Consider the following 19,078-nt stretch of genomic DNA (forward strand, 5'->3'; position numbering starts at 1 on the left):
TCAGATGGGCTTGGCGCCGGGCAGCACAAACCTCTGTTCTCGCCAAGGTCGGCTGCGCTGGCACCACGGGGCTTCCAGACGACGAGGCTTCCAGGCTCGGAATGTGTATCTGATTCGGGTCTGTCTGGGGGAGATGTGCCGCCTTGTCGGCCGGGGGCGTTTGATGGTGCCGGGGGAGACTTGCTCGGGAGGTCGTCGCGACCTCGCCGGAGGGCGTGTAAGCATGAGCCGCCTGGGGGCGCTTCTGCTGCGTAGTGATGCTGTGCTTCCCGCCTTGCTTCTTGATATCTGTAACGCGGTCAGGGTTTTTGTGGGTTCGTCGTGCGACCCAGTTTTCGAGAACCTGTCCGTTGCAGTTCAACTCGCTCACATCGACATGTTATATGGTGTGATGTGCCTGTGCTTTTTGGTTATTATCGTTTTTGTACCTCTCTGCTTTTATATCATGGTATTCTGTGCCGATTATGCCTCTTATTATGTTGGTCATTTTATAATCGTAGTTTTAGGAGGGAGGAGTGTGGTGTATTGGGCCTGCGGGGGCAGAGCACGATGCGGGGAGCGTGGCGGAGGCGTGGAGGAGTGGTTTTGGAGTGGTCACGTGCCTGTACGGGATATAGGAGTTCGCGCTGCCTGAGGCGGTGTGGAGCCTGTGTAGTCTGTGTAGTCTGTGGAGCCTGGGTAGTCTGTAGTAGTGTGCATCTGGACGGGCAATAAACAGTGTTCGAGAATCCTCATGACTGTCCGAGTCCCGCTGCCCTCCGGACATTACACGATCCGCCGACGAAGATTCATTGCCAAGACGTATTGGTTCACATACAATTGTTCCTCTGCCTGGCAAGATTTTTCCTATTGCGTATTTTGCCAACTGGAACTCCTCATAAAAAATGACTGTAAATAGACACCCTATTTTTGAAGGACTACCATTTGAAAAATAATCGGTTTGCTGGTTTGTGCTGTGGAGCCTCGCGTTGCAGGCAGACACACACACACACACACACACACACACACACACACACACACACACACACACACACACACACACACACACACACACACACACACACACACACACACACACACACGGAAAACCCGATAAACTTCTCTCAATGCTCTTGTTTGACCACACCTCCTGAGCCACACAATATTTTTCATAAGCCACGCCCACTTTCCTACGCCACTCCCACTTTAAATAATAAATAATTGGAGGTGGTGTGTGGATCGTGGAATCGTTTTCGGTAAATAAGTAAATAATTGAAGGTGGTGTGTTGGTGGGGAATCGTTTACGGTAAATAAATAAATAATTGGAGGTGGTGTGTTGGTCGTGGAATAGTTTTTGGTAAATAAATAATTGAAGGTGGTGTGTTGGTCATGGAATCGTTTTTGGTAAATAAATAAATAATTGGAGGTGGTGTGTTGGTCGTGGAATAGCTTTTGGTAAATAAATAATTGAAGGTGGTGTGTGGGTCGTGGAATCGTTTTCGGTAAATATCTAAATAATTGAAGGTAGTGTGTTGGACATGGAATCGTGTTTGGTAAATAAATAAATAATTGGAGGAGGTGTGTTGGTCGTGGAATAGTTTTAGGTGAATAAATAATTGAAGGTGGTGTGTGGGTCGTGGAATCGTTTTCGGTAAATAAGTAAATAATTGAAGGTGGTGTGTTGGTCATGGAATCGTTTTTGGTAAATAAATAAATAATTGGAGGTGGTGTGTTGGTCGTGGAATAGTTTTAGGTGAATAAATAATTGAAGGTGGTGTGTGGGTCGTGGAATTTTTTTCGGTAAATAAGTAAATAATTGAAGGTGGTGTGTGGGTCGTGGAATTTTTTTCGGTAAATAAGTAAATAATTGGAGGTGGTGTGTAGATCGTGGAATCGTTTTTGGTAAATAAATAAACATTATATTAGAAATCCACAAAGACAGAAATGCCGGTGATTCCATTTATTTTGGATCCTTTTCACTTTGGTCAATAACGTTTGGATCGAGGAGATCGAAGGTGGAACGACGGTGTAGTTCCTTGCAAACACTGTATACACACCTTAAATGATGGGAAATAGACACCCGATTTTTGAAGGACTACCATTTGAAAAATAAAACCTCAATCAAAAATCGGTTCGAGTAAAATTTTCTAAATATCTCAAAGTATTTAATTCCGAAGTCTCGTTTCTCTACATTCAAAACTGAAGGACAAGTATTGAAAATACTGTACGCGGTTTTTCGGCCGCTGCACAGCAACAGGTGGTTGCAAGGCAACGAAATTCAAACGCGCACATTCCCAGTATATATTCCACCTCTTGGCAAAGTTTCATCGAAATTGGTTCGCTAGTACGTGCTGTGGAGCCTGGCGTTGCAGACAGACAGACAGACAGACAGACAGACAGACAGACAGACAGACAGACAGACAGACAGACAGACAGACAGACAGACAGACAGACAGACAGACAGACAGACAGACAGACAGACACACACACACACACACACACACACACGGAAAACCCAACAATAAGGGATATCTCATATATAGCGAATCCAACAGACAGACAGACAGACAGACACACAGAGATTGCTGGAATTTTCGATAGATTAAGTGACATGTTGCTCCAATATTCTTAGTTATATTTCTGAGCATCTCCAACTCAATAAAATGGGACACAAGTGGAGGATGGCTTCGTGCCACCAGGATCTGGGTGAGTATGTATCCATTCCCTTGATTTCTGGACTGCCAATTTCAAAATATCCTGGATCTGCCCAAACTATATTTTATATATATATATATATATATATATATATATATATATATATATATATATATATATATATATATATATATATATATATATATATATAGTTTCTGCTGCCATGACCTTTCCAGGGAGACCATTACATCTATGAACTCTCTCGCATTAACTCGAGAGTTCATAGAACATGATACCCCATGCAGTGTTCAAATATATCCTTCACTTTTTGATAAAATAATGATTTTTTTGTTGTTGTTGTTTTTGTATTCACTGTTGAGGCTTGTATGAGTGAAGAAGATTGTTAAAAAAAATTCCAGAGGTTAAGCTGGAAGTTGCATTGTAAGATGTTAGAGATTGTTAAAAAAATTCCGGAAGTTTTGCGCAACTGAAACAGTCTTATACACCACCCATATACACTGTAATAAGACGACGTTTAGTCACAGGAGATGATCACCATATAGAACTCAGCGTCAATCGGCATCCTACATCACCATGTCAACGACCTTAACCACGATACTACCCTCTCACATGGCACGCCCACTTCCCAGGGGCTGCGCTTGACAACTCCTATGACATTTACATACACCACCCGATAGAACACGTCCAAGTACTGCAAAACTGGAGGTTGCTTTTATTATTATGAAGGCGATTTGTGTTCAACAGTGTTCAAAAGTATATAATTCAATTTAAATAAAAGGTTTAAAGGTGCATAAATAAATAAATAAATAAATTCTGGGTTTTACCGCTACTTTACATTCCCCTAACACGTTACATGAGTTATTCGTGCCCGTTATGCGTCCTTTTAACATCCTCAAAAACAGCAAGTTTCCTTATTGGAATGATTTTCCATTTTGTTTGACTGCCAGGCAGGAAGAAAGAGTAAAAAATATTATCTCACTCCTCTGTGCACATGCAATAAGGACAAATCCAGAGCCAAACTATGGTAAAATTACATCATAAACTGATAAGACAGACGGACAGACGGACATGAATCGATTACCGAACCATGCTTTTCGCTTCGCGTGTGTTGGGTAACTCCTCTCTGAGTGAAAGACCTTTGCCTCACGACCATCCTAATTCACATCTTCTTTACTCTCGGCTATCACCGTCTACTCTGCTGAATCATTCTTCTGCACTTATTATGTCTATACCTTTCATCATCTTGAACATCTCTATCATATCTGCTCGTAATCACCTGCTTTCCAGTGTATAAATCCCTGTCTCCTTCAGCCATTCCTCGTAGCTAAGTCTATCTCGGCCCGGAATCAATCTGGTAGCCCTATGCTGAACCCTCTTTATTGCGGATATGTCCTTCCGAAGATGTGGCGACCAAAACTACACACAATATTCCAGATGAGGCCTCACTAGATTCCTGTACTGTGGTAAAACTACCTCCGTTGATTTACAATTTATCCCACGATGAATACAACCTATTACCTGTATCTTTCTGCTTGTTGCATGTCAGGTGATTTCTCATAAGTTATTGAAACGTGTATTGTATAAAGTTCCACTATTGGTTCACGAGCGCCAGTCAGAGTGAGCACTATATTCGTTATGTCTGTCTGTCTGTTTGTCCAGAGCATAACTCCGTGGACTTTGATCCGATCTTGGTGAAACTTGGTTATGTGTTCGATATCAATGTCTAGTTGTGTTTTCCTGGATAAGGGTGTGATACCCCCATTGTGGGCGGAGCCACGGCCAAAAATAGCCATTTTAGGGGGGTAGTCGGATTAAAAATCTATCTTCTCCTCGGGAATTGACTGAATGCAATGGGTTCTTCGGTATTTGAATAGCGAAATGAATTATCTAGAACTTGTCGTTGTCCGATTTTTCATTTTCGTCCCAAGGTCAAAAACTTAGAAAATTTCGAATTTTGAAATAAAAATCATACGACCACCCAAACTTTGAGAGCTAGGATGACATTATTTTTTATGCATAACCTTGAGGTCATTCCCCACATAAAGTCTCGAAACCATTTTGCTCTATCTCGAACACCTTACCCGTGGCGCCCCCTTCAAGTTTGTTTTTATGCTGATTTCATCAAAGAATGGATAACACTGAACAACAAATTTCAAAAAAATTTTTTTACTGGAGATGTGTAAAGTGATTAAGACTAATTTGGGTACGCTGATTTCAAAAATCATAACCGTTTTGCTGTATCACGTCAGGATTTTCAGGAACAGAAATATTCCCATTGCCTAGAAGTCAGGATTTCAATGAAATTTACATATGTCTTGAACATGTCTATTTCGTACAATTGTTGTTAACTTGTGTTATATTTCTTTCTTTCAGATAAAGATGAGTAGGCGTTCCTGTACCAATCATCCTGACAACTTCTGTTATGTCTGTGGTCGGTATACCAAAAAAGATCGACAGCGAAGTATATCTACAGCAGTGAAAATGAAGGCCGCCTACTTTCACTACTTCGGTTGTAAGGTGGAGGACCAAGAACAGAGCTGGGCACCACACATCTGCTGCACAAGCTGTCACACAACCTTGACTCAGTGGTTGGTGGGCAAGCGCGCGAGCATGCCATTTGCGGTGCCCATGATATGGCGTGAGCCGCAGAATCATCATAATGATTGTTATTTCTGCTGCACAAGCATCGCCGGCTTCAACAAGAAGAATAAAGGTCACATCAAGTACGCTGAATGCGTCTCTGCTCGTAAACCTGTGCCTCATGATGACGAGAACCCCGTTCCAACACCTCCAGCTGATCAGAACATAGCTGTAAGCAGTGGTGAAGAGGATGGTGATGATGAACCTTTTGAACCCGACACTCAAGAATCACACCTTCTGAACCAGGGAGACTGAAATGATCTTGTAAGAGATCTCTCGCTGTCAAAGGCGAAGGCAGAGCTGCTTGGATCAAGGCTGCAGCAGTGGAATCTACTTGAACCTAACACCAAGATATCCTTGTTCAGAGCACGTCACAGAGACATGGCTGAGTTCTTTGAGATGGAAGACACGATGACATTCTGCAGTGACATCAACGGTCTGTTGAAAGAACTTGGGTGTGATCACGATCCTGCAGACTGGCGCCTCTTCATCGACTCGGGGAAGAACAGCTTGAAGGCTGTTTTGCTCCACAATGGCAACGAGAAACCATCAGTCCCACTGGCTCACGCGTTCGGCATGACAGAGACCTATGAGACTATGCGGCAGCTGCTTGATTCCATCAAGTACAATGACTTCAACTGGCACATCTGCGGAGACTTGAAAGTGGTGGCGCTGTTGTTAGGGCTGCAGTCAGGCTACACGAAATACATGTGCTTCCTTTGTCTCTGGGATAGCAGAGACGACAAGAATCACTGGACGAAGAAAGATTGGGAAGAGCGAAAAGAGCATGTACCTGGTCGACACAACGTGAAGCATGTCGCCCTTGTCGACCCAGCCAAGGTTTTCCTTCCACCACTCCACATAAAGCTCGGCTTGATGAAAAGTTTTGTACGGGCAATGGATCTGAATGGGCGTGGGTTTTTATACCTCAAGGAAAAGTTTGGCAACACCTTGTCGGAGGCCAAGATCAAGGCTGGTGTCTTTGTTGGACCGCAAATCCGACAGATTATGAAGGACAGAAACTTTTCCGACAACTCTAAACCCCAAAGAGCTGGCAGCGTGGAGGAGCTTCAAAGCTGTGACGGACAACTTCTTGGGGAACGAGTGCGCGGACAACTATGAAGAAATAGTGCAGCAGCTGCTGGAGTCCTTCAGGAAACTTGGCTCCAGGATGTCCCTGAAAATCCATTTCCTACACCAGCACCTGAACTTCTTCCCTGACAACTTGGGAGCAGTCTCGGACGAGCACACGTGAGCGATTCCACCAAGAGATTTCACTCATGGAGACGCGTTACCAAGGGCGGCACAACCCGAACATGATGGGCGATTTCTGCTGGTTCCTGCATCGTGAAACTGACACAGAGCAGCACAAACGCAAAGCCAAATGCCTAAAGCATTTTTAATTACATTCTAGTGGAGTTTTTCTGTAATTTCTATAATTTTGAAGCATTCATGATGAAATAAATGAATAAATGAATTTTTGTAAATTTCATTGAAATCCTGACTTCTAGGCAATGGGAATATTTCTGTTACTGAAAATCCTGACGTGATACAGCAAAACGGTTATGATTTTTGAAATCAGCGTACCCAAATTAGTCTAAATCACTTTACACATCTCCAGTTAAAAATTTTTGTTGTTCAGTGTAATCCGATGAGTGCGAAATGCCATATAGCCTATATGATGTTATATTGTTCCTGGAATGTTCCAGAGGAAGTTTTACACCAAAGGTCATAATCCTTGACCTTTGACCTTTAAAGTTCACAAAGGTCAAATTTTCAAAGTTGTGGGAATCGAACCGGGTTTTTGACCTTCTTAGACAAACTAACTCCAATAAGCTATATCACGTATCCTGTTTCCTTATTTTAATGTCCACAACATTGTTTTGTGACCTTTAAAGGTTATGCAAAGGTCAAATTTTTAAAGTTGTTTAAAAGAAACCGGGTTTTCGACATTTTGCAGCTGTTGATTGAAGGCCACGATAATTAATTATAACTTTGTTAAAAATTATCACATTGTCTCATACTTGACTTTTGAAACAATCTACATAGTCAAATACCGCTCGTGAACCATCGTGGTCTTCAGACTCGTCATTTTCATTATTGATTAGCACTGGGATTGCCATCCAGGTGTGTCATCCTTGTTGGGTAAAAGCTGCTCGAGTAAACAATAACTGTTGGTTTGTGAGCGAACTCAGATGCTTTGACAATTGCCTTGCTGACAGTTTCAAAATGGACCTCGGGGGGGGGGGGGGAATAATAATTTAAAAAATAATCACTTGGCGAACTTTGGGCATAGCCCGGCATGCACGTAGTTCAACAACGACCCACACTGTTTACATCCTGTCAATTACATTGAATTGAAATAGGCGAGTACCGTACATCAAACTTCATTCCTGTCTCACTTTCATTGCAATGAAGTCCATTTCACTCCAAAATATAACAGAAAAAAAACTTGTGCTGGAAAAATTAACAAACGACACATTTAATCCTCTGATTGATTAGTATCTTCATAAGGAACCGGGTGGGAGTGGGAGCGTGATTGCGCCGGTGAAGAGGTACACATAATGTCAATGTCAAACGACTCGGATACATTTTAATAATCTCAGTGAAACATGGTGGATTTGAAAAGAAAATGTTAGTTCGAATGTTAATAAATGTCTCGGATCAACAAGCAGGAATCTGGCTGCCATATGTTTAGAATCCCAGCACACAACTGCCTATTATTATTGAAAGGCGAGAAGCTCCGAGGTATTTGTTCATCGTGCCGACACACAACGACCAACATTTTTTTTAAGCCTTCAAAAGGAGTAGAGCAAGAGAAATGATTGCACATTTTATGTGTTTAAATCTAGAGCTTTAGTATTTTTGTCGTTGATTGAGTTTTCCCATCAGAAATCAAATTCGTGACCGAATGAACCATCGAGTGCCACCTGCAATCTCGACTTGTTCGCTCTACTGACGTTCGAGGCGATAGATTTGTATTGTAGTGGGGAAACTGAGCATAACAATTGTGCATTTTGTGAGGAAAGCACCAAATTTGGCACACTAGTAGCCTATCATATTATCAACAGATTTGGATATTGGGCCATCTCAAATTTTTGATGGCAGTGGAAAATGGCTGCCACAGCCATCAGTGGCTGAATTTGAGATGGCCCGATATCCAAATCTGTTCATAATATGATAGGCTACTAGTGTGCCAAATTTAGTGCTTTCCTCACAAAATGCACAATTGTTATGCTATATTTAGCTAAGTTGCCCCACTATTGGGAATATTCATGCATCCTCTCATTCATTTAAATGAATGACACCACTTGCTTGCTCTTTGTGTGAATATGAGGACCTGGGAAGGCTGCCACTCACCACGTTGTGCGGGAGCTTGTGCCCAGGGAGATATTTCGGGTTCTCGTGTTCAGTGTTGATGATTTCTGTGAGTTTCCTTTCTCCGATGATTTCCTCGAGCACCCACATCCGCACAGTGTGGTCGAACTCTTCAGAGTTCACAACGTTACTCCCAATTATCTTGGCAATGGTCGAGCCCCTGCACACAAGGAATCATCTTCTCCATAAGATTTCCCTGGTTTAGGACCGATCGGTTTCTTACTCAATGCTCTTGTATATGTGTACGACTCCCATCTATCAAATATATCCTCAAACAATTGAAACATCTCCCCTAACATCCATTGCCCCCCGCCTTAGTCTTCAGTGCTACATTAATCCAAGTGCAATCTCGTTCTCTGATTCTGATGTACCATTGTCTGTTACAAACCGTCGGTGCTGGTAAAGCAGTTTATCGGCAAGCGTTATACAGGCTGGTTTGCCATTGCCTTCCCAGCAGTAGATAGGGCAGGAATTTTTTCAGGGTACCGGCGATAGCTTGCCGACACTTCGCAAAAGACACCGTGGCATCTTTCGTGTCCACCAACCAATGCCGGCAGACAGGATGTCCAATTTAATGTTCATCCGAGGGACGGCACACATTGATGAATCACGCTGCCCATGAAACACCACGATGACAGTTTATAGCTGGGTCGGGATTTTAGCCCCGGATAACCGGTTCAGAGGGGAGTGTGCGTAGCTCCAGACCATTCTGTCAGCCTTGCAATCGCTTGATACGTTTAAAGTACAAAGTACATTTCTTACACAATTGTCAATACAAACATTGGCATCTCTTTCAACCTTCACCACATGGGGGGGGGGGGGGTTGGGGGGTGAAGGGGGCGCTTCTGATGAGAACTTTCTCAGCAATATTTACACAGAAGAAAACCTCAGGACATACAAAGGTCATCTCTAGAGCAATATGTGTCAACAACTGCAGTAAATCGATGCATTATGAGTAGCTATTTTACTGTTTCATTATGAGTACTCTTTACTGTTTCACAATGCACTACTCTTCTGCTATTTTAAGACTGCTCTCATTTCGACCTCTCCTTCATTCCTTGCCTAAAAAATCCAACTATTACAGCGCTTCTTCTCTCCATGCTCTGAATTCGCCTTCATTGCATCCATCAACAATTGTGTTAAATCGCATCTCTGACCTAAAACTTTTAAAAACCACAGTTTGCCATGGATGCTCGCTTTCCATCAACCATTCTTTTTTTCCAACTTCAGTGCCAACTCACCCCCCTCACCCCTCACTCTCACTCTCAAAGCAACCATCCCACTCTTCTTCCTCCAAGCCCCCCTCTCACCTCTCTCAAAATCCGCCATCAGCTTTCTCCCACCTTTCATCCCGCTCACTCTTCCTTCTCTAAGTTGCCCCCCTCTCATGCACCAACCTGCCTCCCTCCACTGGCCTCTCACCTCCATCTCTTCACTCCACCTCCTCAAATCCTCAACTGCCATCTTCCTTGTCTCTTGTCCCCCCTCTCCCCCAGCACCACAGAGCCTTTTCTCCTCCTCATTCGGCCCCCTCCCCTCGCTATTCTGCAATACCCCACACTCCTTCAGCAACCCTCCTTACCTCCCCCCCTCGTCCCTCGTCCTACCCTCCCCCGCCCCCTCCACCTCCTGCACCCAAAGCCTCCTCCCCTACCTCTTCATTAAAAGTGTGGACCTCAAATATCCGGGGCCTTCGCTCAAACCTTTCAGATCTTTCCATGCAGGTTGCAACTGACAAACCAGACATTATCTGCCTAACAGAAACTTTCCTCTCCCAAGACGTGTCTGACTCCCAAGTATCTCTCCCTGGCTACTCCCTCTTACGGTATGACAGACCTGAGCCTCGTCCTGGTGGAGGTGTTGCTCTCTTCATCAAAGACTCTATTCCTCACTCTCCCTGCACTGCTCTCACTCCCCCACACCCCCAGGAATACCTCTGGCTTCGGCTTCCCTCCACTCCCACCTCATGTTTATATGTGTACTGTACCGTCCACCGAACAGTGATGACTCCATCTACACCTCACTCTCCGAAAACATGGACCATCTTCTATTTTCTCATCCAAACTCTCTCTTCCTCTTATGTGGTGACTTCAATTGTCATCACACCAGTTGGCTAGGTGTGGGTACCTCTCTCACCTGCCATGGGACATCAGCAAAAGCTTTCTGCGACTCATTGGGACTGACTCAATCGGTCAACTTCCCGACCCGGATCTCAACCAATGGTACTCCATCTCTTCTGGATCTGATTTTGACAAATTTCCCTGACAATATCTGCTGCTCTTCCTTCGCTCCAATCGGTTCTTCTGACCACGTCCTTGTTAAAGTGGACATCTCTCTGGCTGTTATCAGAGAACCACCTCACCGCCGTCGAGTCTGGCATTTCACTCAAGCCGACTGGCAGGGTCTCCGAGCAGCCATCAAACTTACAGACTGGTCTCCTATCACTACTTTCTCAAAACATCAACTCATCCTGGGAATTCTTTCAAAGAAACTTGCTCTCCCTCATGCACAGATTTATCCCCTCTCGTGTTCAGTTGTCTTACCCTTCCTCCCGCCCTTGGTTTACTGAAGCTTGTGGTGAGGCAGTTGTCCTGAAACAACTTGCCTTTGCCTCATGGAAAGCAAACCCAACTGAGGACAATCTCAGTTCTTTCCACAAAGCTCGGAACAAGTGTGTAGCTACCCTCAGGAGAGCCAGAAAACAACATCTTTCTCATCTCAAGTCTGAACTCTCAAACCTCTCTCCCTCCTCAAAATCCTGGTGGCGTTTAATCAAATCTGTTTCTGGTGTATGTTCCCCCTCCATCCCCTCCCTTACCTCAAATGGCCGCACTGCTGATTCCACACGTGATAAAGCTGAATGTCTAAACTCGGTGTTTGCAGCTAAATCTTGTGTCCCAAACCCATCACTATCTCTACCCACTTTACCCAGTCGCACCAAACTGTCCCTGGACTCTGTATCCTTTTCTCCTGACAAGGTGGAGAGCTTGCTTTCAAACCTCGAGTCAGATTCTGCAGCCGGTCCAGACGGCATCAGCCCACGTGTCCTCAAAGCCTGCTCTTCTGCTCTTGCTCACCCTCTCTCTGTTCTATTCACCCTCTCATTTTCCCAAGGTCATCTGCCATCTGCTTGGAAATCTGCTAACATCACTGCCCTGCATAAAAAAGGTGCAAAAACAGATCCCTATAACTACAGACCAATCAGCCTTCTCCCAATCATCAGCAAGGTGATGGAATCCATCATCGCTTCAGACATGAAATCCTTCCTCTTCTCCAATGGCTTGATTTCCAATCATCAATTTGGTTTCAGACCAGGTCACTCTACCCTGGATATGCTGCTACTGCTCTCCCATCAATGGATGGAGGTCCTCAATGCCAGACAGGAAATCCGAGCCGTATCCCTGGACATATCACGTGCTTTTGACACAGTCTGGCATGCTGCCCTACTCACCAAACTCTCTTCCCATGGTATTCAAGGCCATCTCCACTCATGGCTCGCAGACTTCCTCTCCTGTCGCAGTCAACGTGTGGCCCTAAATGGAGTTCTTTCATCCCCTCTTCCTGTGCAGGCTGGAGTTCCTCAAGGTAGCGTTCTGGGCCCTGTTCTTTTTCTGGTTTTCATCAATGATCTCTCGGACTCTCTGGAAAATCCTCTATTTCTCTTTGCCGATGACTCCACCCTCTGCCGTACCATCTGTCATCCCTCAGACCGGCAAGCAGCAGCTTCTTCGCTCACTGCAGATCTGGATAAAATCACAAACTGGTCCAACACGTGGAACATGTCTTTCAATCCAGACAAATCTCACACTCTCACTATGTCTCTTCGAAAGGACCGTTTACAAAACCCCCCATCCACTTTCTCAACAATCCTCTGGAAGAAGTCTTTTCTTTCAAGCTTCTGGGTCTCACTATCTGCCATGACCTTTCCTGGGAAAGTCACATTTCCAACCTTGCCTCAAAAGCCAGTCGCCGACTGGGAATCCTCCGTCGTGCAAAGTCCTTCCTCGGCCCTCTTGAGCTCCTGACCACTTACAAAGCTTTTGTCCGTAGCCTGATGGAGTACTGCTCTCCCCTCTGGGCTGGTGCTCCTGCCTCCCACCTTTCTCGACTTCACGCTGTCGAAACCAGGGCATTTAAGATCATTGGCATCTCCCGCAATGAAGCTGAGTCTTTGGGCCTCTCACTCAATCACCGCAGGTTAGTCGGTGGTCTTTCTGTCTTCTACCGACTCCTCTCCAGCCTTGCCCCCCCTGCTCTCTCTGCGATTTGTCCCAACCACATTTCCACAGGGGGCTCAAGGTCCGCCAACAACCCCTTCTGGTAAAACTACCAAAATCACGAATCACTGCTCATCTTCACTCTTTCATTCCTCTTTTTTCCCGCCTTTGGAATAAACTTCCTCACTCTATTCTTTCCCATTCTTCCCTCCAGGCTTTCAAAACAGCTGTTCACCACCACCTCTTATCTTCCCCCATCCAAATCCTTGATCTTTTCTACCCCTGATAATCCACCCAAGCCCACAGTTCATCTGTGTCTGTTCCCCAATGTTTTGTCCCTTCCACTCCCGCCCCTCTTGTCTCATGCCTCCTTGCTGTGAGTTGTGTGTTCGCTCTCATACGAGCCTCGACCAAGGTATACAAAAAAAAAAAAAAAATAAATAAAAAAAAAAAGCTATCTGTCTGAGGATGAAATGACGTTTTCAGGGTTCTTGAACTTTGAAGATAAGTCTTAAAGGTCCAATAAATTTCTGGAACAGGTGAGCATTTGAATGTCATTGAGATTTTTTTTTGTATATCTGGTCGAGGCTCATATGAGAGCTAATATACAACGCGCAACAAGGGGGGCATGAGTCAAGAGGGGTGGGAGAGGGAAGGACAAACAGTGACATTAGGAGATCTGTGGAAGGGAGAGGGATGGGGAGGGGAACATGGGGCATACAAGATGGACATTACAGGGACTTTCAAGAAGGAAAGCAGGGAATTTGAAGGAGGTGGTTTGGGTTGGATTAATGGGGGTAGAAAAGATCGAGGATTTGCATGGGGGATGATAAGAGATGGTGGTGAACAGCTGTTTTGAAGGCCTGGATGGAAGAATGGGATTGAACAGAGTGGGGGAGTTTATTCCATTCACAATGTCACCAAATTTGTTTTATTACTCAACTTGCACAGAATATAATTCTATGTGTAAACTCTTTACTTTCTTGCTTTACCAGCTGCAGTTATTCCCACCTTCTCCTGGGGTCAGCCAGTAAAAGTTTTTGGCCCAAGTCTTTCATGAAAAGGTTGGCATGACCTGACATTCGACTAAGTTAGGGCAGGAATTTGGAATTTGTTCAGGGTGCCAGCGAACCTTGCCTGGTTTCAACCAGCAAAAAATAAAGAATCCCAAAAATCAAAACCATTTTTAAAATCCCACAGGGGACACTGCATCAGTGGCACAGCTGCACCCCCCAGTGAATGATGCTACCCGCAGCCATGTGCTGCAAAAGAAAGCGAGAAAGAACAAGACTCAGTGGTACAACGGTGAGAGTATCCACTCTGAGTCTGGAAGGTCGGCGGCTCAAACAGCGCCGAGTCGTACCAAAGACTTTAAAAATGCTCCGTGCTGCATACTGGCTTCACCCTCAGCATTTAAAGGATAGAGCATGGACAAACCCCACCAGTTGTAATCCATCGGGAGGAGGAAATTCCTCCTCGATTGTCGCGGTGAGTGCAGAGAGAAGAGTGATGTCATAAAGATGACACGTCACTGGTACCCAGAGTGCTCTAGGAAGTGACATCAGTTCCTCCAGTTTCACTAGCTGTGTTTGTGTGAAAGTCAAGTCTGTTCTATTAATACAGTACATATAATAATAATAATTATTATAATAATGACTTCTCTTAATACAAGGACCTTTGAAGCACAAAGCCATTAGGCCCATCAAAGCCTACAATATCATTGCTAGTCAGATGTATAAAAGCTTGTCAAAAATGACAGGTTGGAGTTATTTTATTAAACTGGAAGATATGATGCTTTGTAGCAAGAAGTGTTCCTTTAAAACACGACACACACAAATGTTACCCCATTTTCTTTATCTTCTGGTATGTTTCGTTTCGACGGTACAGCCTCGTGAACGTGCCAAAGTCTGAAGCCTCGGCCTAGTGTCAGATGCGTTTATATCTTCTTTATCAATTTATCAGACATCATATGGACGTAAATGAACGCTCGTTTTACTCTGCGCGAGTTACACATCATGTGCAGTGAATTCACCTCCCTATGCCTTGTATTTATTGTTGTTTAAAAAAAAAATGCTTCTGTGCACCGCCCTTGAGGCTCAGTTTGCAAGTCACCATGTTCAATTCCAAAACAAGAGATGTAATTACTCTTTTGTGCAAAATGTTTTTCGAGTTTATTTATCCTCAGGAGACCATAGTGAACACAGTCGTTTTAAAAGGTTGGCCTTTAAACCCCTACTTAAATCGTCCTTATGAAAGGGGACACACACACACACACACACACACACACACACACACACACACACACACACACACACACACACACACACACACACACACACACACTTTTATATCGGGAGATGGTTGTTACTTCCACCACCGAAGGTGAAGGACGTTATGTTTTCACTCCTTTCTGTTTATGTACAGGATATCTCAAAAAGTTATGGACGGATTCGGACGAAACTTGGTGGGCACGTTGGGTGTGTGACAAGGACGAAATGATTTGATTTTGGTGACAATCCGAATCCAGATATGGATATGAGAATAATTCAATTTCCCAAGTGATTCTTCACCACTGAGAGAAGGGGCCAAAAATGATCTGGTACTGGATAGCGTGATGTTTCAACAACGCATTGGGCCCGATATGTTCTCATGGATCAGGCATTACGTGGCGGAGGTTTGCTCTGCACTGAGTGCCCTTCTAGTTCGTCAATGTTTTATCCTTTTTCGTGTTGATATGAACCACTGATATGACCTCCCAGACTCGAAAGTTCTAACCATCATTGCACCATCGCCAGTTGGGTGTCGGTGTTTCGTGTGTGTGTGTGTGTGTGTGTGTGTGTGTTTGTGTGTTTGTGTGTTTGTGTGTTTGTGTGTTTGTGTGTTTGTGTGTTTGTGTGTTTGTGTGTTTGTGTGTTTGTGTGTTTGTGTGTTTGTGTGTTTGTGTGTTTGTGTGTTTGTGTGTTTGTGTTTTTGTGTGTGTTTTTGTGTGTGTTTTTGTGTGTGTTTTTGTGTGTTTTTGTGTGTGTTTTTGTGTGTGTTTTTGTGTGTGTTTTTGTGTGTGTGTGATTTGTGTTGAAGCTTTTGCCCAAGCAGAGAAAGAAAGACAGAAAGAAGGATGAGTAGAATAAGTAGTCTTTCACAAATTCTACAAGAATGACATTACCGAAACTGTTCATGTCCGACATGTAGACCACTTACAACCAGCACTTTTACAACTACACAATTCCACTTATGTCTCTCCCTAACCAGCACTTTTACAACGACACAATTCCACTTGTCTCTCTCCCTAACCAGCACTTTTACAACTACACAATTCCACTTGTCTCTCTCCCTAACCAGCATGTTAACAAACCACGGACCTCTACACACCCTTACGGATAAACGAAAACACTCACAGTCTTGAGCCCTTCACTTTATCCACAAACAGACTTGTTCACATCATTCTGGTGATCTTTGAAATCTCAGCAACATCGAGTTCATCAACAAATCGCGATGATCGTTGAACGTGAATCGCTCAGGGCGCCGTTTGTTAACTTCGTCCTTTCCTTTCCTTGTGTTCACCTTCTCGCTCTGTATGTATTTATTTATATATATATATATATATATATATATATATATATATATATATATATATATATATATATATATATATATATATATATATATATATATATATATATATATATATATACTTCACAGAACTTTGGAACATTCACCATGACTCCTGAAATTGGAACTGCCCTGATTGCATCCGACCAGCAATACACCTGCAGCGCCAAACCTTGAATAGGAACACTTGAAGGGGGGCGAGGGAGGCCGAGGATGGCGAGGAGGTCGATGGGGACTTGGATCAACAAGGAAACATACATTTGACTTGTAAGCAGATAACACGGTGGATGACAATGCGTGGATAAACGAGCGATGACGACGACGGGAAAGTGATTTTTCAAAGAAACTTTTAGTGCTTTGTTGGGATAAGAAACAGTGCGAGGCGCAAATGTGCGCGAGTTTCGGATGTTCCAGCAGGAGGGATGTTATTCGATGCGTGTAAATCTATTTGTGTCGCTGAACACGCATGTAACTACACGGAGAGGAGGGGTGGGGTGTCACAGAGTTCTACACAGAGACACGGTAACTACACGGAGAGGAGGGGTGGGGTGTCACAGAGTTCTACACAGAGACACGGTAACTACAAGGAGAGGAGGGGTGGGGTGTCACAGAGTTCTACACAGAGACACGGTAACTACACGGAGAGGAGGGGTGGGGTGTCACAGAGTTCTACACAGAGACACGGTAACTACACGGAGAGGAGGGGTGGGGTGTCACAGAGTTCTACACAGAGACACGGTAACTACACGGAGAGGAGGGGTGGGGTGTCACAGAGTTCTACACAGAGACACGGTAACTACACGGAGGGGAGGGGTGGGGTGTCACAGAGTTCTACACAGAGACACGGTAACTACACGGAGAGGAGGGGTGGGGTGTCACAGAGTTCTACACAGAGACACGGTAACTACACGGAGAGGAGGGGTGGGGTGTCACAGAGTTCTACACAGAGACACGGTAACTACACGGAGAGGAGGGGTGGGGTGTCACAGAGTTCTACACAGAGACACGGTAACTACACGGAGAGGAGGGGTGGGGTGTCACAGAGTTCTACACAGAGACACGGTAACTACACGGAGAGGAGGGGTGGGGTGTCACAGAGTTCTACACAGAGACACGGTAACTACACGGAGGGGAGGGGTGGGGTGTCACAGAGTTCTACACAGAGACACGGTAACTACACGGAGGGGAGGGGTGGGGTGTCACAGAGTTCTACACAGAGACACGGTAACTACACGGAGAGGAGGGGTGGGGTGTCACAGAGTTCTACACAGAGACACGGTAACTACACGGAGGGGAGGGGTGGGGTGTCACAGAGTTCTACACAGAGACACGTTAACTACACGGAGGGGAGGGGTGGGGTGTCACAGAGTTCTACACAGAGACACGGTAACTACACGGAGGGGAGGGGTGGGGTGTCACAGAGTTCTACACAGAGACACGGTAACTACACGGAGGGGAGGGGTGGGGTGTCACAGAGTTCTACACAGAGACACGGTAACTACACGGAGAGGAGGGGTGGGGTGTCACAGAGTTCTACACAGAGACACGGTAACTACACGGAGGGGAGGGGTGGGGTGTCACAGAGTGCTACACAGAGACACGGTAACTACACGGAGGGGAGGGGTGGGGAGTCACAGAGTTCAACACAGAGACACAGTAACTACACGGAGGGGAGGGGTGGGGTGTCACAGAGTTCTACACAGAGACACGGTAACTACACGGAGGGGAGGGGTGGGGTGTCACAGTTCTACACAGAGACACGGTAACTACACGGAGAGGAGGGGTGGGGTGTCACAGAGTTCTACACAGAGACACGGTAACTACACGGAGAGGAGGGGTGGGGTGTCACAGAGTTCTACACAGAGACACGGTAACTACACGGAGGGGAGGGGTGGGGTGTCACAGAGTTCTACACAGAGACACGGTAACTACACGGAGGGGAGGGGTGGGGTGTCACAGAGTTCTACACAGACACGTGAACTACACGACACGGTAAACCCGCTCTGTTTACACGGTGCTGCTCGGATAATTTGACTTCAAGAGAAAATGCTCGTCATGACCGAAACACGGTACGACGAGCCGTCCCACCAGTTTCCTGAGCCGATGACCGCAACCTTCTTGCGGGAGCCCATGATGATGCTGATGGTGCTGATCGACGTCGCCGCTCAGAGTGGATGGGGTTGCACGGATGATCGTGTGGGCGGGGCCAGAAGCATCATCACGCCCATCGAGGCGTGGTTTCATCGGGAAACTCCTCCTACGAGCAATTCAATCAGCTGTGTGGAGCAGCACCGAACACGATGCTCGAAACTGAACGAGTGCGAGATGACGTGGGAAAGTCTGATGGCGAAGATCGAGGATGGAGGTTGGGAGTACGACACAACGAATCTGTTAACTAGTTCCCGAACCTGCGGATTGGATTGCGTTGACAAGAAGGAGAAGGAGAAGGAGAAGGAGAAGGAGAAGGAGAAGGAGAAGGAGAAGGAGAAGGAGAAGGAGAAGGAGAAGGAGAAGGAGAAGGAGAAGGAGAAGGAGAAGGAGAAGGAGAAGGAGAAGGAGAAGGAGAAGGAGAAGGAGAA

General features: G+C 45.2%; 1 protein-coding gene across 3 annotated transcripts in view; it reads right to left on the reverse strand.

The window, feature by feature from the left end:
* Window positions 1-18,796, reverse strand: part of LOC147032408 (glycerol-3-phosphate dehydrogenase [NAD(+)], cytoplasmic-like) — a 53,734-nt gene extending 34,938 nt beyond the window's left edge. For 2 of the 3 annotated variants that reach the window (XM_085870013.1, XM_085870011.1), the window contains exons 1-2: window positions 18,588-18,796; window positions 8,656-8,833 (exon numbers count right to left, since the gene is read on the reverse strand). In XM_085870013.1, the coding sequence (XP_085726139.1) occupies window positions 8,656-8,833; window positions 18,588-18,631 (222 nt within the window). In that variant the 5' untranslated portion in view covers window positions 18,632-18,796. Of the gene's footprint in view, window positions 1-8,655; window positions 8,834-16,285; window positions 16,426-18,587 lie in introns of those variants that run through there. The other variant, XM_085870012.1, reaches the window with a different exon arrangement.
* Window positions 18,797-19,078: the final 282 nt, after the last annotated feature.

The sequence above is a fragment of the Eptatretus burgeri genome, chromosome 2 (assembly GCF_056783735.1).
Source record: "Eptatretus burgeri isolate ZD-2024b chromosome 2, Ebu_testis_v1, whole genome shotgun sequence".
Lineage (NCBI taxonomy): Eukaryota > Metazoa > Chordata > Myxini > Myxiniformes > Myxinidae > Eptatretus > Eptatretus burgeri.